Raw genomic sequence first — 25,426 nt, 5'->3', positions numbered from 1 at the left:
CAAGGCCCGTGGCTGGCACTCTGGGAGCCCTGAGAAGCACACCAAGGGCCCACGGGTCACAACATCAGGCTCAGCCGAACTGATGCAAGTTTAATTTTGCCTGAGTCTGAAGCACCTGGAGGACAGTGACTGAGGGATACTTAAGTGAACTAGTTAGCATGAACAGTCACAGAGAGAGAGGGCAAGGCACAGCAGAGAAATCAGAAATAGAAATAAACTCAAAGATCGTCTCTCTGTGACAACAAAGCCCTGACGGCGGGGAGGTTCTAGGCAAGGAAGACTATAAATACTCCCAAAGGGTCCTGCAGGCTCTGGTGGCCGCCCAGCTGGCCCTGCGGCGTCTGCCCACTTCCCCCACCTCATCATCCAGCCAGTCTCAGGGACTCCGCCCTCTCAGTATCTGTTGACTCAACCTACCTAATTCCCACTGGAGACAAACTGGCCAAGACCTTGGTACTTCAAGTCAAAGCGACATCAGCTCTGCTATGGGCTTCATGTATGTGTCCCCCAAAACTCATGTAACGAAACCTGACCGCCAAGGTGAAGGTGTTAGGAGACGGGGCTTTGGGGAGGTGATTAAGTCATGAGGGTGGAGCCCCATCAGTGGGGTGTGAGCCCATCCATGAAGGCTCCCTGACCCCTCTGCCACAAACGAGGGCACAGAGAGAAGACAGCGTCTACGAACCAGGAAGCAGGCTCTCACCAGAGACCCAGTCTACCAGCACCTTGATCTTGAATGTCCACCCTCCCCAGTCGTGAGGAAAAACTATTGTTCTTAGGCCACCCAGTCTATGTCTTGTTACAGCAGCCTGAATGGCCTAAGACAGGGCTGCTGGACATTGCACGGACACAGCCCCTACCCACTCCAACCTGTCAGAAGCATCTTGCCAGGCTAGCTCTCAACCCATCGCCCCTACGCAAAGACCTTCCCTGGCACCCATCGGGAAAGAAATCCCTAGCCAGCTGGGAACCCGGCGAACAGTCTGGCCCACACTAGTTTCCACGCTAATCACCTACTATTTCGGTCCACAAATCCTGTCACAATAAGGTTAATCGACTCAGGCCTACAAACACTTCCTCCTCTGCACAGAACCTGCCAGATGCCCTCCCCTCTACTCCTGGGGTGGGTGGACTACCCAAATATCCGCCATCCTTCAAAGCCCACCTCCCCACGAAGCCCCCCACTCCAAGCAGCCCCCACAGGGACCACGGCGCCCTGCAGCCCAGGCACTCGGGTCCCATGGAAACACCTGACAATTCCATCTTCCGCCTTGAGACAGGTCCTGTACTAAGGACATGCTGCCGTTTTTCATCATGCATTACTTCATTTTCCTCTGTATATGTCAACAGTTCATGCGAATTTTCAGCAAATAAGGAAAGAGCATCACATAACTCCTCCCCTTGTACTTCCAACCATGCCCGTGACAGCTATGAGACTGTTACTGGTTAAATGAACACGATCCTGGCTCCATCCTGGTCACCTTTCCGTTAGATGAAAAATGACAGCCGTCTGAATTCCTCAATGTAGGAAGCGAAAAAGGAGACTGGTACATAAAATGGTGATACAGCCACCAGAAAACCAGCTTGGACACCTGTGGGCAATCAGGAGGATAAACGGAATACAAAGAAAATAGGCAGGGCTCTTTGTAAGAACACTTACACAAACTTAGCAGCCTAAAGCACACCAGTGGCCAACGCTTTTGATTCAAAGGATCAGGACAGTTTGAACTTAAAGACAGATTCACATTCTTTGGTTAGTGTTTCATTTGCGGCATCAGGATAGGAAAGAGAACATGTACAAACAGTTGTATCTTTAGAAATAAAAATTCAGCCACGTACAGCCACCAGGACAGAAGTCTTCCTATCCCACCTGTTTCAAAGGCGGTTCCAACTCTTTAAGCAACCTGATAAATACGTGAGCACAGACTGTCCTGCAGACATGGCACTGAACGGGACAACCATAAGCACCCTGACCTCAGATGTGGGCAGTCCTCAGCACGCCCAGGCAGAGGGGCAGCCAGGCCACACTGTCAGCCAGCGTCCTGACCCCCTAGTACTTAGTACTCACTGAGCAGACGCAGCCAGGCTGCCCTGTCACCTCCCATCCCAGCAGCATCCAAATCCCCTGCTAAAAACAAAAGACTACGGAAATACAAAGCCTAGGGAGGGAGCCTCAGGAGGGAAGGGGTACCCGTGCAATGCAGCTGATTCCTGCTGTTGTGCAGCAGAAACGAACAACACTGGAGGCAGTTATACTCTGATTTTCTAAATACATTTTAAAAATATTTCTGAAAAACTCAAAAACCAATCATCTGAACAAATCATATCAAAAAAACTTGTCAACAACGATAAACCTCGACATGCTCATGAACGAGGGCCTCCCAGGTGACTCAGCGGCCACGTCCAAGCCAGTCCCGGGACGGACGCAGCGGCCACTTCATCCTCAGCTCTGGGCCTGGAGGAACACTGACCACGTGCTCCCTCTCTCAGCCAGATGTCGGACAACAAAGGAAAGTGCTGACCCCCCTGGAGCACACAGGGAGGGGGTTCGGCTCCTAACATCAGGCACCGAGCTGGCCTTGGGCTCGACCCAACCAGTGGCCTGCTCCTCAAGACCCCACTCAAGGCTGCCCCGGCCTGCTGTCCCACAGAGTGGTTTCCAAGTCAGCAGTTAACGAGGAGACTGCTGAGAGACCAGAGTGCCAGCCCCTCGCCAGCAGCGGGCTCTGGAGAGCCCCACAGCCCCTCCGATCCCCCGGTTGCCAACAGAAAGGGAAGGTGGACCCTGGTGGCCTCTAGGTCCTGGCAGCCCAGCTCGTGGCGAGCTGCAACTTGGTTTCCAGGGCTCCTCGGTCACACAGCAGCACACCTGCAAAGAACCGAGTGCCTTCCAGTGCTTTCCGTCGGTTACTTTCTCAACACTGTCCTCGGGAGGTAACAGAAGCTGTCACTCGCCCACTGTCCCTGAGACTCAGGCCTGAATACCAAGGTTCCTAAGGTCACGGACTGAAATCGAAAGCCAGGAATGCAGTAGCTCCAGTCCACCCTGTACCGTAAAATAAACTTCAAGTCACCCCTTTAAACTTGACCAACTAAGACTTTCACCCAAAAGGACATCACAAAAACATTTCAGCTAAGCAGGTTCTACTCTAATGACTCTTTTAAGTAAATAACTTTCAACATGTCCAATATGTTATTTCTGAAAAAATCAAGACACTGTCAATGAAACAAGAGTTACACCCCCAAAAGAGAGGAGAAGAATCTGAAAACAAAAGCACAAGCCGGCCCACAGTTCCCGGCTGTGCCGCGGACGAGGAGAACCGGAGGGAGCCTTTCTGCACAACCATGTGCCACCTCCAGGCCCGGCCAAGGGTGAGCTCGCCTGGGCCTCCCCACTTCCTACAAACGGCAGACAGTGGGCCCCGGGGAGACCCAAGTCCCAAAAGGCGTGCACGCAACAAGGCGGCCTCAGAGCACGTCGCCCTGGAGAGTTCACATGCTTTCCGTTCCTATGCAAACAGTGTAGCTAGTCAATGAACAATTGTGTAACAAGCAAAGATGTAAGCCACATTCGCCATCATCCCCCTCAAGAGCTGACTGACAAGTAAAGCATGAAGACTGAAACCATGACTTCTAACTAACTGAAAACCAAGCGAGAGAGGAACATGGAGGCATCCAAAGACGAAACAAAGAACAGGCCCTTGGATGAAGGAGAGAGTTTGGGGGAAAGATCTACACGGTCCTCTACCAAAATCCCCGCCTCCCACTGTCTCCTGAAAGACAAGACCCTGCGCTGAGTCGCCAGGAACCTCCCACCAGGCTGTGACCCCCCATGCCATGGTACAGACAGGAAAAGCATCCTCATTCTGCAAAAATGAATGGAAAGCACACCTCCCGAAAATCCAGTGTTTGAACGCGCTGAGGCAGCGGACGGGCAACAGGCAGCCCAGCCTCAGAACCTCAGATGGCCTTCAGGCTCCTTCAGCCCCTGCTCACGCTCTGCTCTATAAATACACACCCCCAGTCATCTCAAAATTTTACAGCCAGTTTTCACATCAGCTCTCGAATTAATTACCTGAAGTGCCAACGAGTAATAAAGGGTGATCTGGTCCTGGAAATAAAACGAAACTAATCCAATCCTGACACCGAGAGAGATGCATATTTATTGCCAGAGAGCTGACAAATCCCATGCTGGATGCCAAAGCTAAATGCAACAGGATAAAAATGCATTCACTAAGCTTAAGAAATTGGAGAGCAAACAACGAGAGGGCTTTTTAGAAGCATTCGTGTCTGTACACCATTCAGTCCCACTCCATATGCAAAAGTCTTAAAAATACACACAGGAGTGACGCTGCACATGCGCCCCAAGAGCCACGCCGGAGAACGCGCTGTGCCGAAGCGCAGAACTGGAGGCCAGCCAGCCAGCGCCCGGCAACGGCGAACAGGCTTCCTGTGAAATACTACACAGCGCTGGAAAAGCGAGGAGGGGGGCACGGGAGCACGCGAGGAGGGGGGCACGGGAGCACGCGAGAAGGGGGGCACGGGAGCACGCGAGGGGGGGCACGGGAGCACGCGAGGAGGGGGGCACGGGAGCACGCGAGGAGGGGGGCACGGGAGCACGCGAGGGGGGGCACGGGAGCACGCGAGGAGGGGGGCACGGGAGCACGCGAGGAGGGGGGCACGGGAGCACGCGAGGGGGAATCCAAGACCCTGATGCGGATAAAGCAGTCCCTGTGACAGGCAGAACTAAACCAGCAGAGCTCAGTGGTGTGAAAATACGTGGTGCACGAACGAAGAAAAGCAAACCAACAGTCAACGCAAGACATGAGGCAGGTGTAAGGGGAGGCCACGGACTGGGGACCCGAACCCTGCAAAGTTCAACAGCCACGTCCTTCTCCTTAAGCTGACGGCTGGACACCGGAGTAGCCGCTCTAGGATGACCATTCCTCACCCCATACTCTAAAACTCCATACAGGCTTCTTTTTTTTTTTCCTGGCTGCTCCAAAGCATGCAGGATCTTAGTTCCCCAACCAGGAACTGAACTCATGCTGCCTACATTGGAAGTAGAGGGCCTTAACCACTGGACTGCAAAAGTGAGAAAGTGAAGTCGCTCAGTTGTGTCCGACTCTTTGCGATCCCTTGGACTATAGCCTACCAGGCTCCCCTGTCCATGGGATTTTCCAGGCAATGGCCCTGGAGTGGATTGCCATTTCCTTCTCCAGCGGATCTTCCCGACCCAGGGATCGGACCCAGGTCTCCCGCATTGTAGACAGACGCTTTACTGTTTGAACCACCAGGAACTGCCGGGAAAGTCCCAAAAACTGCATACATGCTTTTTACCAATTCCATATTTTCCCCAAAATCACCGTTTCCCCATCCTACTATACAGAAACTGAGTAAAGCTTGATGGAAGCATAAAAAAGAATTGTAAAGCTGAAAACCACAAAATAAAGGGTAGGGGTGGGGGGAGAGAAGCTCTCTCTGTAGCTATAAACCAACTTAAAAGGAGGCCCTGCCTTTAATCCCCAGGGCGTGTCTATGCTCCTGACCGACTCCATCCACAGCACAGGCCACTCCAACCGGTGAGATCCTGTCACCGGGAACCGCCCCGTTCAGCAAGTTTTCAAAACCGGTCAACCAGACTCGTTTTTTTGAAAAGAGCTCTCTCTCCGATTCTGTCTCACTCCACAAACAAGAACCGTTTTCCCCAGAACAAAGGCAATTTTCAAACAAACGCTTCAAATGAAAAGAAAGATGACACAGAACTCCCTCTCGATTTTGCACCTGAAACAAAGCACCTGAAATTAATCAAAGAAAGCCTTCGGAGCCAAGGCAATAATCAGGAGAACCACCGGGCCTGTAAAACCGCGAGAGCTGGAAGAATAGGAGCGTCTTAAATCCACTAAGCATATTTAAGGCCTAACCAGTAACAAGGTTACCCAGTTCTTCAAAACTGGAATTAACCGAAGGGAGCAACTCGGATGAAGCCCGATCCATCCGAAACGAATGCTCGTTACGGAATCCCACACCTGGGATTCGGACACACTGGAAAAGGGCAGGGGTCACAAGGATTTCGGCCCGGGACTCCCGCCCGCACAGGACAGCGTTCGGCCCGCGGGGTGCAGGGGCGTGCCGACCCTCGCCGCACCTGCGGGACCGGCGACCCCCAACCCCGCGCGCGGGGACACCGCACAAAGGCCGGCACGGCCCCTCCCCCGCGCCCGGCCCACCTCGGCCGTAGGCCTTGGCGCAGATCCACTGCAGGTTGGCGGCGATCTTGGCCCGCGCCGGGTCGTAGCGGTCCAGCGGCACGATGTCCACGGCGCCGTCGGGCGCGGCCTCCATCCTCCTCCAGCCCTCCCCGGCCGGGCAACCGCCCGCGTCCACCATCTGCACACAAAAGGGCCGCTGCAGCGCGGGACGCGCAGGGCCGCGCGGGACAAAGGCGCCGCGCCCCTCGCCGCGTCCGGGACCCGCGTGGGGCCGCTGGTCACCGGCCGCCCGCGCGCCCCGTGCCCCCCGGCTCGCCGCCCCGGCCCGCGCCCCCGCCGTCTCACCTCAGAGCCGCCGCCGTCGCCGCCGCCGCGGGTGCTGCTGCTGCATGCTGCGCGGCCGAGCCGGGGCCCGCGGGGCCGGGGCGCGGAGCAGGGGGAGCGGGCCGAGGCCTCGGGCCGGGGCGGGGGGCGCGTGCGCGGACCCGGGGGCGGCGGCGGCGGCGGCTGAGGAGGCGGCCCACCGGCGGGAGCGCGCGCACACCACACACACACCCCGCCGAGGCCGGCGCAGGCGCAGTGGGCGCGGCCGCCGACCCGCACTCTCCCCGCTCCTTTGCGCAGGCGCAGCGGGCGCCGGCTCGCGCTCGCCCCGCCCCTCCGCGCAGGCGCAGTGGGTGCCGCCCGAGGCCCCGCCCTTTCTCGCGGGCGCGGGGTCGCGCACCCGAGCGCGCGGGCGGACAGGCCCCGGCGGGTCCCTCAGCATCTCTTTGTCTGTGCCGCGCCTCCCCCTTCCCCGGCGCTGGGTCGTCCGAGCCGCTGGACCCCAGCCGCCGCCCGACAGGCGGAGCTCCTGTGGAGCTAACGGCGACCTGGGGAAGTGCTCGGCGCCTGCGGTCCAGCGCCCCAGAGCAGCCCCGGGGTTCCCCCCCACACTCTGGTATCGCAGCGCGGGGAGCCGCCTTCCCCCCATAGCGGACCTCGGTACCCAGAGAACCAACCTCCAGTCAAGTAACCCAGAGAGCCTGAGGGCGCCTCCTACCTCAGGGTGCTGGGAGCTCGGGGACCCCACGCCGAGAGAGCCGCCTCTGGAATATACACTCCCCACCCCCACCCCGCGGCCTTGGCAGCCAGGGAAACCCCCTCCCTCTGCAGCTTCTGGAGCCTGCCTGGACCACCCGTGCCTGGGAGCGCCCCACGTGGGCACTAGCCATGGAGTCCGGGGAAAGTGGGCGTCCGGACACCTGAGGCAAACTGCACGGTCCTCACCCACGAGTGTTGCCTTGGCGACGGGCCTCAGGCACGTCTTCCAAAAGGGGCTGGCTCCGTCCTAACGAAGTCACCACCGAAGGGCCTGTGTTGGGCTAATAACATGGCCAGACCTCCTGTGTAAGTGATGCTCAGCTAAGGACCACCGCCTAACACTTTAGAAAGCCCTAAGAAAGGGCTGCTGGTTTCTCTGCCAAACACCAGCCTTCCGGAGCCCAAGGCCTGGAGGACAGCAGAAAAGAGACAGTTTCCTATGAGTAAGGGGCCCAGGAGGAAGGTCACCACGGCTCCCAGCCTCCACTTCACCCAGCGTCCTAAGCCAGAGAAGACCCAGGTAGTCAAGTGACTGTCAGGCTCCAGGATCCAGCCACAAACAGTCCTGTGCAGGCAGAAGCCTCACGCTGGCTCACAGCAGGGAACAAAACACAAATCCCTGCCCCTCTCTCAGCCTCCAGGAAGCTGAAAGAATGTGCCTGCATGTATGGGACTCGAGGAGGTGGAAGGGTAGATGAATCTGGGGGTGCGGAGGCGAGGTAAGCTGCAAGCGGGCATTTGAGCAAAGACCTGCAGGAACTGAAGGACGAGCAGGAGCGTACCCAGGCAGCTGGGCAGGGGGCAGCAGGTGCAGAGACCCTCCGACAGGAGTGCCTGGTATGGAAGAAAAGGGGAGGGGCTGAACCCAGGGACACTGGTGGGAAAGAGGTGTGGGGGAGGGGTGGTGCAGATTCTGCACAGGAAGAGCCCTGAGCCCGTTCTCTGAGATGGGAAGCCGAGTGCGCCCAGTCGTGTCCGACTCTACAACCCCGTGGACTGCAGCCCGCCAGGCCCCTCTGTGCGTACGATTCTCCAGGCAAGAAGACTGAAGTGGGTTGCCATGCCCTCCTCCAGGGGATCTTCCTGACCCAGGGCTTGACCGTCTCTTCGGATTCCTGCATTGGTAGCCAGGTTCTTTACCACTAGGGCCACCTGGAGAGTCCATGGAGGGACTTTGAACATGGGGAGGAAGGATGTGACTGACTCTTTAGAAGGGTCGTTCCGGTTGCTGGGTGAAGAGTAGGTGGTAGGAAGGACAGGAAGGAAGCAGGGAGACCATCCCCTGACGGCTGGGGTGTGAGTTCATAGAAAGAGCAGGGATAGAGGGTGACTCTGGGCGGTTTCATTGACCTTGACTTTGTTTCCTGCAACCTAACTAGTTATAACGGTCTTTTGGAGGATTCATTAGGATTTTCTGTATATGAGATGCTGGACCTCTGGGAATAGAGTTAGTTGTTCTTCTTCCTTTTCAGTCTCGATGCCTTTCATTTCTTCTCACCCAGGCCAGAACCTCCAACACAACATTAAATAGAAGCAGCAGAGCAGGGACTTCCCTGGTGGTCTAGTGGCTTAAGACTCCACTCTGCCAACGTAAGGGGCTTGGGTTCAATCCCTGGTCAGGAACTATGATCCTAAATGCCACATGGTATATCCCCCAAAATAAAAATGTTTTTAAGTAGCAGAGCAGATATCTTTGACTTGTTCTGCTCTTAAGAGAGAAGCATCTACTCTTTGACCACAGGGTATGTATGATGTTAACTGGTGGGGGGGGGGGGCGTTGTATTTATCAGGTTGAGAAAGTTCCCTTCTATTCCGGTTTTGTTGGGTGTTTTTATCTTGAAAGGTTGTTGGATTTCAGCAAATGCTTGGGGTGTGTGTGTGGTGTGTGATCTCCATCTTGCTATGGAGATGATCGTGTGGTATTTTTACTCATTCTGTTAATGTAGTACTTTACGTTAATAACTTTTGGATACTGAACCAGCCTCAGATCCCTCTTGGTCAAAGTGTATAATTTTTTTTTCAAGTTTAGCAAATTATTTTGTGGAGGGTTATTGAGATAAATGACATGATATTGAGTTAGTTTAAGGCATGCAGTGTGATAATTTGTCCTGTGTATAGGTATATACTGTGAGATGATGGCCATCATAAGGTTGCCTGACACGCCCATCGGGTCCCCTAGTTGTGTGTGTGTGTGGTGAGAACATGGGCAATTTGCTGTCCTAGCAACTTCCAGGTATGTGATGCAGTATTGTTAACTTGTCAGCGTGCTGTACACCACACACCCCAGATGTATTCATCTTGTAACTATGCTTTTCTATATTTTGACCAAAATCTCCCCATTTCCCCCACTCCCTAGCCTCTGCCAATCACCAATACACTCTTTATGAGTTTAATTTTTTTAGATTCCACGTATAAGTGAGATCATGCAGTTCTTGTCCGTCTGTCTGGCTTATGTTTCTTTAGCATGATACCCTCAACGTAAGTTCATGTTGTCATAAATGGCAGGATTTCCTCGTTTTTATGGTGATATTCATACACTTTGTCATATACTACATTTCCTCTATTCCCCCATGCTTAGGTTGTTTTCGTGTCTTAGATATTTTGAATGCTGCTGCAATGAACTTGAAGGGGGCATATATCTGTTTGAGACAGTGATTTCGTGTCCTTCAGATATGTGCCCAGAAGTGAGATTGCTGGATCACGTCGCTAAGTCGTGTCCGACTCTGCATGCCCATGGACTGCAGCACGTCAGGCTCCTCTGTCCTTCACTATCTCCTGAAGTTTACTCAAATTCATGTCCAAAGAGCCCGTGATGCCATCTAATCATCTCATCCTTTCTGATGCTGAAGCTGAAGCTCCAGTACTCTGGCCACCTGATCCAAAGAGCTGACTCATTAGAAAAGACCCCGATGCTGGGAAAGATTGATGGCAACAGGAGGAGGAGGCAGCAGAGGATGAGTCCGTTGTTTGTGATCCTAAAAGGAGGGACATCCTTGGCAGTCAGTGGTTGCAACTCTGCTCTTCCCCTGTTGCGGGGGTTTGTGCAGGTTCCATCCCTGACTGGGAAACAGATCCCACATGCTGAACCACCAAAACAAAATAAAGACTTTCTTAAAAAAAAAGGCAGGAAAGCTCTCAGCCTTTCACCACTATGATGTACCTGTGATTGTCATATACGCCCTGTATTATGTTAACTTAAATTCCTTCTATACCAAATTTGTGGAGACTTTGACATAAAAGTATGTTGAATTTTGTCAAATGCTTTTTTTGTGTGCATGTATGGAGATACTCATGTAATTTTACCTTTTACTATTAATGCGTTTTATCACGTTTCGTGATTTACATATTTTGAGCCATGCTGCATCCCAGGGATGAATCCCACTTGATTATGGTGTATGATCCTTTAATGTGCTATTGTTAGTCCCCTGTTGAGAATCTCTATATCCATATTCTTCACGGATATAAGTCTATAGTTTTCTTTTCTTGCAGTGCCCTTATTCAGCTTTGTTATCAAGATAATAATAATGCTGGCCTTGTGAAATGAACATGAGAGAATTCACCCCTCTAAAAGTTTTTGGAGGAATTTGGAAAGGATTGGCACTGATTCTTCTTTAAAGGCTTGGTAGAATTCACCAGTGAAACCGTCTGGGACTGGGCTTTTCTTTGTTGGGAGACTTTTTAAATTTTTGTTTACTTATTTATTGGCTGTACAGGGGCTTTGTCCCTGCACAGGCTTTCTCTAGTTGCAGCAAGCGGGGGCTGCTCTCCAGCGGTGCACCGGCTTCTCACTGTGGTGGCTTCTCTTGTGGACCTCGAGCTCTAGAGCCCTCAGGCTCAGTAGCTGTGGCATGCAAGCTTAGTTGCCCTGAGGTATGTGGGATCCCCCTGGACCAGGGATCGAACCCGTGTCCCCCTGCATTGGCAGGCAGATTCTTAGCCACTGGACCACCAGGGAAGTCCTGTGGGAAACTTTTGATGACTCAATCTCTTTAGTCGTTATTGGTCTAGTTAGCTTTTCTCTTTCTTCGTGATTCAGTCTTGGCATGCTGTATGTTTCTGGGAATTTAAGCTCTAGGCTATTTAGCCTGTGGGAGCGTGTTTATAGTAGTCTCTTACAAGTCTCTGTATTTCTGTGGTATCTGTTGTAATGTCTCTTGTTTCACTTATGCCTTTGTTGATTTGAGTCCTCTTTTTTTTTTTTTTTGGTTAGTCTAGCACAAGTCTTGTTGATTTTACTTTTGAAAATACTGATCTCTAGCTTTGTTGGGTTTTTTTCCTATTGTTTTCCTTTCTGCTCTAAACCCACCAGCTCAGAGCTTGAGGACACAGGGCCGCACCTGGTCCTTCAGAGTCCAGCCTGGAAAGAAAGGTGGAAACTCCCTGCAGCACCGGGTGCCTCAGGCTAGCAGCCCTGACCTGAAATGAAGGGAAGTGAAGTCGCTTAGTCGTGTCTGAGTCTTTGCCACCCCATGGACTGTAGCCTACAAGGGTTCTCTGTCCATGGCATTTTCCAGGCAAGAGTACTGGACCAACCTCCTCCCAAACTCTGCTTCTGAAGCTTCTTCCCCCACCACCCCAGTTGACCCAAAGGCCCTCCCACACCCTCAGGAACAGAAATGACCACCCTTGGGGGTTATGCCTGCTCGCTTCTGTTTCTTTGCCTACTTTTCCCCCAAGGCGCTCACAAGTCCCAAGCTCCCCTCATTTTTCCTTATTAACACTGATTCTCTTGGTGCGCCCCCCAAGTCATCCCAATGCACACTCCGAGTGAAATGTCAGCTATATTCGGGGAAATACAGAGCGCAGAGTAGGAAACCAAGTGTCAGCCTGACCATCTGGAACTAGGACCTAAGACAATGGCCAGGCGATGGTCGTGACCACGTTATGCTGAGCCCCTGAGAACTCAGTCTGAAGAAAAGGCAGAGTTAACCTTTTTATTGACTTGGCAGCTGCCTCTTCTTTACCGAAATAAAATAATGCCGTCTCTATTTTTAGTCTCCATTCCATGAATTCTAACGGATTTTGGTTAGATTACCACAATGTCAACAGGGACGAAGTCTTGTGGAATCAAGCACCATGTGGAGCATGTAGGATCTTGACAGCTACCTGCTGGCTTCACACAGGTCACAGGGCTTCCGTAGCCCCCAAAGAACAGGCAGGCCAGCCCTGCCCAAATAAGCCTAGACGTTAGCTGGAAGCTGACTGCCAGCTGGAAGTGCCAACACAGAGAAGGCAGCCATGGATGTCCTGGGGCAGCCACTGCTCACCACTGATCCGCAGGACCACGGCCAGAGTTGCTCGTTTAAGGCACGGATAAAGAAGCACACATATGACTCTACCATGATTTAAAAACATTTAAATAGTCGTGTTTGAAGACAGCTGATTTCCGTTTTCATCTCACAGTATGTGCTGGAAGGGGTTTTCTCAGAAGGGGCCCATGGGCTCCCTCCGATTACCCACTGGGTACTTGGTACAGAAAAGGTTAGTGGCAGGTTACCTGTAGCTGGCGGGGGCCAGGGAGCCTGGAGAGACACCCCAGCTTCAGAGCCCTACAGACCACATGCCACACACATACCTGCTCAGAGCAGCTGTGTTCCCAGTAGCCAAAAGGAGGAAACAGCTTAGATGCCCCCCAGTGGGTGGTTGTGGGTAAGCACAGTACATCCACACGATGGAATATCACTCAGCCATAAAAGGCTCTGACAGGCCTTGCAACGCAGATGAACCTCGAGAACACGATGTTGAGTGAGAGAAGCCAGACATGAGAGGCCCTAGATTGTGTGATTCTGAAACCGAGAGGACCCTGGGGGGCTCCTGGGCATAGGAGCTTTTCTGTGTCCCCATTTCTTGTTGGCAGGGAATAAGCTTCAGCCTCCAGAACCTTCCCTGAGCGCCAAAGGACAAGGAAGGGAGGGAATGCAGCCTCAGGGCAGAGTCCTGGTTCTGCCTCAAGGGACATACTCAACAGTGCCCTTCAGCCCTCCTGCAGAAAACCCTCAACAGACAGGCCATGTTAACTGCCCGATGAAGCCTTCCTCATTCCAGAGAGAGGTCATGAGTTGATAACCACAGAAGCTCCGAAGGAGATCACCCGGGGCCAGACTCAGGGAATGAAGGCCCTGCACACCCTGATCAATATCAGCACCCCCTCCCCTTGAGCCACTGCCATGAAACCCCAGGTTGGGGTACACAGTTTCGAGGGGCATGAGCCTGCTGTGGCCCCCTTTGCCTGGCAAATCAGTAAAGCTCTTCTTTTCTGCTTTGCCCCAAACTGTCTCTGAGGTTCAATTTGGCACCAGTGCCCGGAGGCCAAGCTTTCAGCATCAATTCCTTTGATGTGAAATGTCCGGATCTGGCAGACCCAGAGACAGTGCAGCGTGCAGGGGCTGGATGGGCAGGGGCAAGTGACAGTCAGTGGGTGCGGGTGGGTTTCGGGGGTGATGAGAATGTGCTGGGGGACTATGGGCTTCCCTGGTGGCTCAGACGGTAAAGAATCCACCTGCAATGTGGGAGACCTGGGCTCCATCCCTGGGTTGGGAAGATCATCCGAAGGAGGAAACGGCAACCCACTCCAGCACTCTTGCCTGGAGAATTCCATAAACAGAGAAGCTTGGCAGTCCAGGGAGTCGCAAAGAGTCAGACACGACTGAGTGACTTTCACTAAGAATGTGCTGGAAGTGCTGATGGTCACTCACTAAAAACCACTGTACTGTGCACTTTGAGAGAGTGGCTTTTATGATGTGGGAATCAGGACTCAGCAGAGGGCTTCCCTGGTGGTTCAGTGGCCAAGAACCTGCCTGGCGATACAGGCGACATGGTACGATCCCTGGCCCGGGAAGATCCCACACGTTGCGATGCAGCTAAGCCTGCGAACCACAACTACTCAGCCTGGGCTCCGCAGCCAGAGAAGTCAATGCGTGAGAAGCCCGTACAGCAAAGCAAGAGAGCAGCCCCGGCTTGCCGCAACCAGAGACAAGCCTGCGCGCAATGAAGACCCGGCACAGCCACAAGCAGAGACACATCATAGAAGCGAGTTCTCACCGTCTTCATTGTATCGTACTTGAGCTCAAAAGCACAGCTTCCTCACTGTTTCCTGACTACCCCCCACTCACAGGGGGGACCAACACATTCCTTTCCAGGTACTGGGACTTTCTTCATGGAGACAGAAACGTCTGTCTCTTCCTGTTGCTGCTTCACTGTCTGTTTACTCAGTGGGCCGGCTCAGGGGCTGTGCTTGCAAGTGGGGGCAGGTCTGTCCCACTTGACAATCCGGGTGAAAGCCCCAGGCCATCCGTCGGCGTGGTGTACATGTGGGTGCCACACACCATGTCCTGAGTGTAAGCCTTACTTCCATTAAAAAGGAAGGGAATTTTAAACATCCTTCATTGTTAAAGAAATTATCTTCTTGGCACAAACCTAAAACGTGGAACAAAAAACGAGAATATTAACAGCACCTAGAGCCCAGATGGTCTGCAGGGCAGCCGGAACCCTGGAGCCTGCGTGAAGGGCGGCGATGCACTTGGCTCAGGAGCCCATGGCCTTGTGTTCAGGAGGCCGGTTCCAAAGTGGCAGAATCTGGACTCCAGAGCGGCTGCTGAGGGCATCCTATCTCATCCGGCATCTTTAACTCACTGGAAAACGCTTCCGACAGAAAAGGGGAAAACCCTTTGTTCCTGGGACAGGAGCAGCAGCCGCTCCCCCTAGAGTCCTTGAGGCAGCGACGGCGTGAGTACCCTGTCCTGTTGCCCAAACGTCCTTATGGTGCAATGGAATCTGATTGACAGGATGGAAAACTAAAGATCAAGTCACATGTCCCGTGCAGGTGGTCCTCAGGCCGGGTGGGCGCCGTCACAGGGGTGGCCCCTCCGGCCATCTGTGGGTGAATGTCATGATGTAACTGAACCTCGTTCACACTCTGATCTCGAGGTGTGGTGACAGGTTCGAGGAGGTCCGGCTGCTGTGGGCAGGAAGCATCGAGACTTTCTCAGTGGGATGTGGGGGGGGGGGCCTCCCCCATGAGTCAGCTCGTGTGAGAGATGCCACCTGCGCCAGGGTCCTTCTGACGGAGACACCTGGCCCCCGACACTCCTGCCTAGACCAGACGGCTCCCAGGGCAGTGCTGGGGGTGTGGACAGGTGCTCAGGGCTTCCTGAGCCCCGTGAAGACTGACACACACCCCACATCGCACCGACAGTGTCCTTAGTGGAGAGCACCTATGCCAAGATGTGGCCTGCCCACTGCCCCTCCCAGCAGCGCTCCAGGGAGAAGAGACCGGGCATCAGCTGGGAAGGGGGGGCCAAAGCTGGGGGACAGAGGTGCCCCCAATCTCTCAGACCAGGATGCTGAGGGCAGGGTAGCTTGGAGGTGGCCTGCCCCTTCCGTCTCCATCAGTGCCCAAACAACACCCATCGCCCCACCCCCCACTCCCGATTAATGAAAATGACACAGATTCAGCAAGCGTGCTCCTAGCTATTTACCCAAAAGAGCTGGAAACTCCTGTCCACACAAAACCCGCACATGGATGTTTGTAGCAGGCTTATTCTTAACTGATAAGACTTGGGAGCAACCAAGAGGCCCTTTTCAGGAGGTAAATGAATAAACCGATCCACCCAGACAGTGGCCTATTATTCAGCACTGAAAAGAAATGAGGTATCGAGCCACGAAAAGACACGGAGGAGACTGCAACGCACATGGGTCAGTGGGAGGAGCCAGTCTGGAAAGGCTACACTTTCCAACTACGTGACACTCTGGAAAACTGTGGAGACAGGTGAAAAACTGGCGGTTGCCAGGAGGAGGGAGGGAGGCGTGAACTGGGGGAGCGCACGGGATGTTTAGGGCAGTGAAGCTGCTCCGTGCGGTGCGATTTTTTTAACCGTGTTGATTTACTTCCGGCTGCACTGGGTCTTCACTGCTGCGCGTGGGCTTTCTTTCTGGCCGTGGCGAGCGGGGGGGCTACTGTCTAGTCTCCGTGTGCGGACTTCTCATTGCGGTGGCCTCTCATTGCACTCCAGGCACACGGGCTTCAGTAGTTGCTAGCTCGCTCATGGGCTCTAGCACACAGGCTCAGTAGCTGTGGCGCTTGGACTTAGCTGCTCCTCGGCATGTGCGATCTTCCTAAGTCAGGGATCGAACCCTTGTCCCCTGCCTTGGTAGGCAGATTCTGAGCCACCAGCGAAGTCCCTCTGTGCGATATTATAATAGTAGATTGCACTGTGTGCCTGCTCAGTCGTGTCCGACTCTTTGCAACACCATGGACTGCAGCCCGCCAGGCTCCTCTGTCAGTGGAATTTCCCAGGCAAGAATACTGGAGTGGGCTGCCATTTCCTCTTCCAGGGAATCTTCCCGACCCAGAGACTGAACCCGCGTTCCCCATGTCTTCTGCTCTGTAGGCAGGTTCTTTACCACTGAGCCACCGGGGAAGCCTGGGTACATGTCGTTATGTATTTGTCAAAACCATTGAAAGTGCACCACTGAGAGTGAATCCTACCAGAACGGTGGGGTTTAGTTAATAACAACGCGCTAGCAGGGCTTCAGCTGGAACATACGCACTGCACTACAGTGAGATGTTAAAAGGGTGTTAAAAGGAGACACTGGTTGCCGGGGGCGGGTCGTGAGAACACTGTACTTCCCCTCAATATTCTGTGAACCTGAAACCACATGTGGGCTTCCCAGGTGGCTCAGTGGTAAAGAATCTGCCTGCAAAACAGGAGACCTGGGTTCGATCCCTGGGTCGGGAATGGCCCTGGAGAGGGGAATGGCCACCCACTCCAGCATTCTTGCCTGGAGAATCCCATGGACAGAGGAGCCTGGCGGGCTACAGTCCGTGGGGTCACAAAGAGTTGGACACGGCTGAAACGACTTAGCACACAAGCACAACACCACCAAAAAATAACATCTATTAATGAAAAGAACAAAGCAAGACCAGGGCCCAGCTGTGCAGCCATAGCTTCAAGACCAGCCCCACCAGCCCCAGCCCAGCTTCTGGGCTCCCCTGCTCTTGAGAGAACCCCTCAAGGCTGGAGGGAGCCCCAAGGCCAGCTCTGCCAAGCTCTCTGCCCACCCGCTCCGTGCCAAGTACTCGGTCCTGTCCACACTTTTGCTGGCCTGGAGCGTGCCGCTCCCTGCTGGGACACTGTTGCATGCACCTGATCTCCCCAGCTGACGGCCGCAGCCCCCGCGGGCCACCTGCCCCAGGGCTTCACTGCCGGACCTTCCATTTAGCGCTCATGGGAACCTCTGGGCAGGACTGGCAGGATGGCCTGCTCACCGTGGCTAGTGGGCAGCTGGGCACAAACCACGACTGCAGGGGGAGCCCCCTAGGAGAGTGAGGGGGCACAGACCCAGCATGGGGGGTGCTGCCACGGGGTCCCATCCACGCACTAACTGGACCTGAGGATCCCACAGCTAGTCAACCTCTGGGAGAGTCCTGGGGACACTCGAGTGACAACCGTGGCTGACCGGGACCTGGCCACCCAGCAAACACCGCACACCCCAGCACTCAGCCGGAGACGCCCAGCCTCCTGACCCTCCATTCACAGACACTCCCCCAGGGAGAAGTGCTAATTCAATTTAAGCTAGATTAATTAACAGTTAATCTCCCCCTCGCGAGAGAGGCAGGGAGAGCCTGTCGGGAGGTTTGGGCTGAGAAGGACCGAAACCATCGCCACATGCCGTCGCCCCTGCTCCCCTGGGAGAAGCCATCTGCTCCTTGTCCTCCAGGTCCCCTCTTGGGATTAGCCTGTCCACCCTGACTCTGCCCTTTGCTGTCCCCTTGTCCACCTCCTGGGGACAGGTGAGCCCAGGACACACCCCAGGCTACACACGCTGCCCTGGCTCCTCTGAGACCACCAGAGCTGCCCCCAGCCCACCCCATCCTCGCGCTGCCCAGACGCTCCCATCCGGCACCACCACCAGGCTGCGATGCAATCGAGCTGTGACGTGCATGGACGCTGCTTCCCCACTGGTCAGCAGAGCATGGGCCCCGGGTGCCAGCCCTCGTGGCAGGACTGGGAAGGGGCAGTGGGGACGCCTTGGATGGATCGAGCCTCCGTCACCCCCAAGCCCAGTGATGGGGTCCATGTCTCCGGCCAGGGCCAGCACTTCCTGCGACACTGGCCTCTGAGCACACGCTCTCCCCACCACCCCTGAGTCCTTCACACTCTGCTGCCCTGCAATCCCAAACACTTGGGCAGGACTGCTTGCCATGCGTCCTGCGGAGCCATCTGAACTTCTTAACTCACTGAGCCGTTAATTTTATTTACTCATTCATTTTTGGCTGCGCTGGGTCTTCACTGCTGCGCGGCTTCTCTCCAGTGGCGAGGCAGGGGCTTCTCACTGGGTGGCCTCTCTTGGTGCAGGGCATGGGCTCTTGGGCGCTCGGCTTCAGTAGCTGGAGCTCTGGGCTCAGGACTCTGGGCTCCCGGGCTCCGGAGCACAGGCCCAGTACTTGTGGCGCAGGGCTTTGTTGCCCTGCGGCATGTGTGATCTTCCCAGACCAGGGACTGAGCTCAGCCTCCTGCATCGGCTTATCCCTGGGCCAAGGAAGCCCTGAGGTGAGCTTTTTAAAATAACTGCGTTAGTTCATTGGCGATTCAACACCTTTGTCACAGAGCACCCCTCCCCCCAACCAGGCCTAGTGGGGGATGTGGGTCCCAAATGCCTGGCTGGCTTAGGAACCCTGGGTCACATCATATCCTGCAGGTGCCCCCAGGGACAGAGGGCCGCTCACCCTGAGCCCACTCTCCTGAGTCCACTCTCCCGAGTGGACGCTGCACGAGGATTCCCCTACAGCCTCTGAACAGGGTCCCAGGAGCCGAGGTGGGGTCTCCAGCGTGGTGGGTGAGCTGCAGCACCCCAGAAGCCCCTTCTGGTTCAGGCCATTTTTCTGCCCATGATGAATGCCCCTCAGTCTCACTACTTCCACATCTAAACTTGCAGAGACAAAACCACAACACCCCCATTTGACGGTATTAAAATATCGCTCTTAGAAATGTATCAGGGCTTCCAGGTAATGCTGGTGGTAAAGAACATGCCTGCCAAAGCAGGAGGCATAAGAGACCAAGGTTCGATCCCTGGATGGGGAGGACTCCCTGGAGGAGGGCTTGCCAGCCCACTCCAGTCTTCTTGCCAGGAGAATCCCATGAACAGAGGAGCTGGGAGGACTACCGTTCATGGAGTCACGGAGTCAGACACACCTGGAGCAACCTAGCACACGGCACACAGGTATGTACCACCTGCTAGTCCTCTACGAGGAAACATGCAAGCTGGGCTTAATAAACCATTTTGATTATAACAGCACCACAAGCCCAGGTGGGAAATCTGAAACCCACGGACAAACATGAAGGAAGAGTGAAGACTTCATGTGAGACCCGGGAGAGCCCAACTGGGTTCTTTCCAGATTTTTTCTGAAAGCTATTAATTTGGCTGCCGTGGGGCTTGGTTGCAGCACGTTGGGTCTTCCAGTATGGCGTCTGCAGACCCTAGTTGTGGTGTCCGGGCTTCAGTAGCCTCCGCACACAGCCTTAGTGGCTCCTCAGCATGTTGGATCTCAGTCCCCCAACTAGGGATCCAATCCACGTCCTCTCCGTTGTAAGGTGGATTCTTAACCACTGGACCACCCGGGAAGTCCCTTTCCAGACTTTCTGCTTGCCTTTTCCCACCGCGGATCAGAGAGGCAGCTTAGGGGTTGGCCTCCTCCTGGTGGGCTTGTCCTGTGTCCTTCCAGGGGCAGCGCCTGCCCCTGGCCATCTGGACGCCCTTGCTGCTCCCCAAGCCTCTGCTCCGGACACGGCCGCTGCCCGCCGCCTCCAAGGAGAGGCTCCTGGGTGCTGTACCCACGGCCTCCCTACCCCCGGGCTCAGCCCTGGGCGTTCTCCTCTTTGTCGCCTTTTCATGAATTTCCTGGGAAATGGAATCTATTAGTTTGGTGATAATGAATAGATGATAAAAGAGGTTAAAAAAAAAAGATACAGGTGAGATGGGCTTAAAAATCATAAAAGTTGTAACTGGAAAGAAAGTTGGAGGCAATCTAGGATTTTTCTTTTTCCTCTCTTTTTCAATATGGGGGTGAAATTCACAAAATATGAATTAACCACTTTCCGGCGCGCTGTTAGTGGCGCTTGACTCACTCACAGTTCTGTGTGGCCACCTCCATCTGGCGTCAGCACGGCCGCGTTGCGCCCCAGGGAGACCCCTTCCTAGCCCCCAAATCCACTGACTTTCAGCCTGTGATTCTGCCCGTTCTGGTCGTTTCATGTGAGTAGACTTGTGTGCTATAGGAGCTTTGTGCCTGGGTCTTCCATCTGGCCTCCAGGCTCCGTCCGCCTGCAGCCCACCTGGAGAAACCGTGGTCCTGGGGAACCACGCAATCCCGCACTTGGCAGCTGCGGGCTCCCTACGCCCCAGGTGGCCAGTGGTCACACTCAAGGCCAGGCAGGGCCAGCACAGAACGCTGGGGGAGCGGACACTGCTGCTCAAACCTGCTCCCCACTCCTCCCAGCAGGGTGAGGACGGGCAGCTGTAACCCAGCGACCTCGGGCTTGAGCTCTGGGCACCGAGACTGCGGAGACGCATCTTGAAATAATCCTGCCGAGAGCAGCCCGACTCCTCAACTCCGGGTACACAGCTGGCGCCTCAGTCCTTCTGAGACCACACGCAAACCAGCCCGTGAGACAGGACGCAGCTGAGGGACGGGGAGGTGCTCTCAAAGGGGCCAGGGGAGGCGGCGTTGAGCGCGTGCTGCCTGGAGGAGGTGAGGTTTTTGCAGGTGTGCACACGCGCGTACCCCCCAGAGCCGTGCTCTGAAGGCCGCCGGAGGTGGTGGGAAGACGTGCAGGAGGAAAGGCAGAGCAAGCCGGGTGCCTGGGCCCTGGAGAGTCAGCGTCTGCTGTCAGCAAAGACTGGAGGGGCTGCTGGTGGAGACTGGGGTCCCACAGCCCTTTCCTGGGGTCTTGGAGCCAAAGAGGGCGCTCTCTGGGAAGAAGATGATGCCGAGAACAGCCGCCCCCGTGGCCTCTGCCCACATCCCGCCCACCACCTTCTTGGCAGGAAGGCCCAGCTCAGGGAGAAAGTGCAGCCTGGCTTTGAGCAGCCCAGGGCATGGAGACCCAGCCCCCGAGTCTCGCCTGGCAGTGAGTCAGGGGTGGGGGGGAACGCTCCTTCCCTCCGGTTACAGTGGGTTCCCTGTGGAGAGGCTGCTGTGTGACCCAGAAATCCACACCCACCCCAGAACCTGCGCCCTCATCTGGAAAAGTTATCTTTGCAGATGTGACTCAAGGGTCTTAAGATGAGATCCCCAGGCCTCGGAAAGGGGCCGCAAACTGGGAGCCCTGGGTGTGGCTCAGCTGAGACCCCTGAGGGGCGGGTCTGCGCAGAGACGTCTTGGCAGGACGCCAGCCCAGGCGAGCACCGCGGGTGTCAGCGCCTGTCTGCGGGCATCAAGGTGGGCCCCGGGGTCGAGGGCCTTGCTTTGGCGTCAGTGACAGAAGTCCCCCCGGCCCACCACCAAGTGAGGGCCTCTGACAGCCTTCCGTGCTCTTAGGAAGAAGTCAGCCTAACATCTCACGGGTGACGGCATCTTTGCCCTGCCCTCCAACCTGCCCAGCCCCCACGTTTCACTGCACTGCCTGGGCGCCCTCGGGCCCTGCCCAGACCTGCTGGCCCAGGGGAAGGCAGCTGCCCCTTCCTGGGCTGGAAACGGGCTCAGCCCCACCCCCACCCCACGTCTGCTGGCCAGGCCTCTGGGCCAGTCCCCAGGGCAGGCGGCTCCAGGCCTGGTGAGGGAGCAGCAGGGCGGCTCTGGGGCACAGCATGGCATGCAGGTAGGGAGCAGCCGCCCTCAGCGGGGCTTGTGGAACCAGCCCTTCCAAGGGGAGTCCCGGGCACAAGGCGGGGCCTCTGCCTCCCCTGAAAGCTGCTACTTCCGTCCCCCGGGCCAACTTGAGCTGAGTTGGCTATCACGTGCGGGGCGTGGGCACTGCCAGGAGAGGCTTAGGAGGGTCAGAGCTGGGGGGCCATTCTTCACAGGAGGCGGGACTGGCTCCCAAGAAGGAAGCCCGTGGCCCCTCTCCCCGAGGATGGCCTCAGGGGTCCAGGTGGGCCAGCTTGCCGGGAAGGCCTGCAGCGTCCGTGCTTATCTGGCCCTGCCCCCAGGCACGGAAAGCAGCACCCCCAGGCCCCGGCCCCCGTCCTGGGCTCCTAGGGCAGAGGACACAGGCCAGCCTCGGGCCCGAGGTTCCACCCAAAAGGCCTGCGGGCGTGTGTTGGGCCTCAGTGACCGCCCCTCAGCATGCGGGGCCCTGGGGTCAGGACAGACGGGCCCTGCTCCAGAGCCCGGCGGAAGGAGTGGCCGGTGCACAGACGCTGGGGCTGGGATCACCAGGGCGCGGTGGGGACTCCAGCCGTCACCCTCAGTGCCCCCCATGGCTCCTGCGAGCAGCCTGGGCATTCTTACAGCCTGGCTGCCGCGGGGTCTGGGGGCTCCTTACAGGGCCCTCAGGGCCAGAGTGAGTCCTGGTGAGAGGGTGGCCTCCACGGCCTCAGGCCCGGCGGCCACCTTGCTGACTCTACAGCTCATGCAAGAGCCGCAGGTGGGTGTCACAGACCCCGCTCCACAGAGGTGGGGGACCCACTCCGAGGCGCCTCACGGTTTTTCTGAGATCCTAAAACGGACCCCATGGGGCTCTTCTCTGGAAGGAAAGCAACTCCATCTTGGCCTGTCTGGGGGTCATCCGATGCCCAGCTTCCTGTCTGCTCTCCAGGGGCTCTTTCCGCTCAGCCTGCCCAGCCTCAGTCCCCAGCTTCCAGCGATACCACGTCCCTGGCCCGGGGCCCGATCCCGTGTGTGACGTTGGCGGAGCAGGGCGGGCCCTGTCCCCACCTGGGGTCCAGAGCCACTCAGAGGCCCCGTGTCACCGGAAAGACAGCACAGGGGAGCCTGGAGGTTAGGAGCACACCTTGCTCTCAGCCCCGATGCTCCTGCTGGACAGCACACACGTGTGCACGTGCGCAGGGCCTGGGCGAGGCCCCTGTGGAGTGCACGTCGGCCACACTGCGAGGAAAGGCCTTCTGGGGAGACAGAGCCAGGCTCTGGGCAGGCTAGGCTGGGGAACCCGGTGCTGGTCTTGTGAGATGTTGTTGTTGGAAAGGGGGCGCCCGGGCTGGGCGGGTCAGCCTGCAGTAGGCGGGGCTGAACACACAGCCTCCCACCTGGAAGGCTGTTCGTTCCTCTTGACTCCGAGACTGGCCCCGGGCTCAAACTGCCAACGTGACAAGGCAGTCATCTGCAGCGAGGATGAAGGAGCAGAGGTCACGGAGGTGATGTCACATGTCACCCAGCCAGTAGAGCTGCAGTCCCAGGGCTACGGCCAGGCCAGGCACCTCTCTGCCCGCCCTCAGCGGCGGCCCAGGGGCACATGGTTCAAACCTGGGCATGCCTGCTTGCCTGCACCTGGTCAGACATGGGCTGCGGCCGGGGCACGCGGCCTGGGCTGTGATGCCCAGAGTCCCTGGGCAAAGCAGGAAGGTGCTGGATTCCAGTTCTCAGAGGGTGAGCACGGGTGGGAGTGCTGAACACCAGCAGCATCCCGCCTCCCCCCAGCTGTCAGCATGGAAAGCATCTTTGCAGCCACCACACCCAACCCAACCTGGGCCCTAAAGCCAGGAAAGCCTAGGGTGGGTGGGGTGCCCTGGGCACCCCATCACCCTGGAAGGTGCCCTTTGAATAGTTTGGAGGTCTGGACAGCTCAGGATCACCTAAGGGGGCGGGGGAGGCGGTCCTGCTTGAAAAACACGGTTTCTTTGAAGCCTACAGCCTTCCAGACACCAATGCCAGGCTCACACCCTTCCCCAGCCCAGGCCTGCCCCCTCCATACACCCACAGGGAGTCACAGCAGAAGGGGCAGCCCGTCAGGGGTCCCGGGTGTGGAGGGGAGGTGGAGCACCCAGCACAGGGCAGCGGGGGCGCAGGGCCTGGGAGCAGAGGCCACAGCGGGGCCTGAGGAAGCCCACCCTCCATACCCACCCAGCCAGGACTGTAACCCGGCAACAGGCAGACTCCAGGCTCCCCTAGCCTTCGGACGACCCCCACGTGCTGCCGGGCCAGCTGTCCCATCAGTGTTTCCTGAGTGCCACCAGGGCCAGCTGGCCCTAGAATGGGCACAGCAAACACTGCCCCCCACCTGCTGAGTGAGCCCCGCCCCTTCTGCCCCTGCTGCAGTGGCCAGGCCACCTCTCCATGTGCCAGAGGACAGGCCCGGTATGATGGGTGAGGACTTTCTCTTTGGAGGGTTGAGACCGGGCTCTGGACTGGTCAGTCCTTGGAGAGCGGGAGCCCTCAGCCTCATTAAAAGCCTCGTAGGTGAAAACCTGGCGCGAGAGACTGGGCTGGGGAAAGGGCGAGCATGGCCCGGTGGGCGTGGCCCGGTGGGCGTGCCCTGGGCGTGGTCTCGAGGGGCGTGGCCGAATCCAGGCCCGGGGAGGATCAGGCCACTGGGAGTCGCATATGCACTCTTCTCCCAAGGAAGAGCAAGCAGGCTGGGCTTCCCAAGTCCCCAGATCGGGGTGGGAGTCCTCACTCGCTCAACAAGCTCAGGGGCACGAACAGGGACAGAGGCAGGCAGCACCAGCCGGGGCCTCCAGGGCCTCGGTACGGGGAGCTATCCTCCTAAGAACACTTTTCAGGGACTCGCCTGTCCAGAGCCCGGTCGGTTCCCTGACTTGACCTTCTGAAGAGAAAGTCCTCCACCAACCCAGAGCCTGAGAGGGGCGGGACCGAGGTACTGGAGCAGCAGGTGGCCTCTGAGCAGCCCTGCGCTAGGAAGAGGTGCTCACAGGCTAAGCAGGGAACGTTCTCCTCTGGCCTTCTTGCCTTCTCCCCACTCCACACCAAGCTCCCAAAGTTGGAAACGACACTGGGTCTCCACGTTGGCCACGTAGCGGTAGTATGGGTGGTGTGAGCTCGAAGCTCTAAGGAACTCTCGCTAATAACCAACCATGAAGATTCATGGCCTGGAAAAACAGCCTCCACTCGACGTCCTCGACTCCTGATGGTTCCTATGGAACTGTCAAAGCCACCTCCACATGGCAAAGCTGCGCAGCACAGGGATGAACAGAAGGGACTCCTGGGGAAGACT

At 56.5% G+C, this 25,426-nt stretch overlaps 1 protein-coding gene across 4 annotated transcripts in view; it reads right to left on the bottom strand.

Moving 5' to 3' along the window:
- Window positions 1-6,793, bottom strand: part of CAMSAP1 (calmodulin regulated spectrin associated protein 1) — a 46,255-nt gene extending 39,462 nt beyond the window's left edge. For all 4 annotated transcript variants that reach the window (XM_027966197.3, XM_027966198.3, XM_027966199.3 and 1 more), the window contains exons 1-2: window positions 6,558-6,793; window positions 6,231-6,390 (exon numbers count right to left, since the gene is read on the bottom strand). In XM_027966197.3, the coding sequence (XP_027821998.1) occupies window positions 6,231-6,390 (160 nt within the window). In that variant the 5' untranslated portion in view covers window positions 6,558-6,793. The remainder of the gene's footprint in view (window positions 1-6,230; window positions 6,391-6,557) is intronic.
- Window positions 6,794-25,426: the final 18,633 nt, after the last annotated feature.

Source organism: Ovis aries, chromosome 3 (genome assembly GCF_016772045.2).
Source record: "Ovis aries strain OAR_USU_Benz2616 breed Rambouillet chromosome 3, ARS-UI_Ramb_v3.0, whole genome shotgun sequence".
Taxonomy (NCBI): Eukaryota; Metazoa; Chordata; class Mammalia; order Artiodactyla; family Bovidae; genus Ovis; species Ovis aries.
The sequence above is the reverse complement of the archived record's forward strand: the minus strand, read 5'-3'. Positions and strand labels throughout refer to the sequence as shown.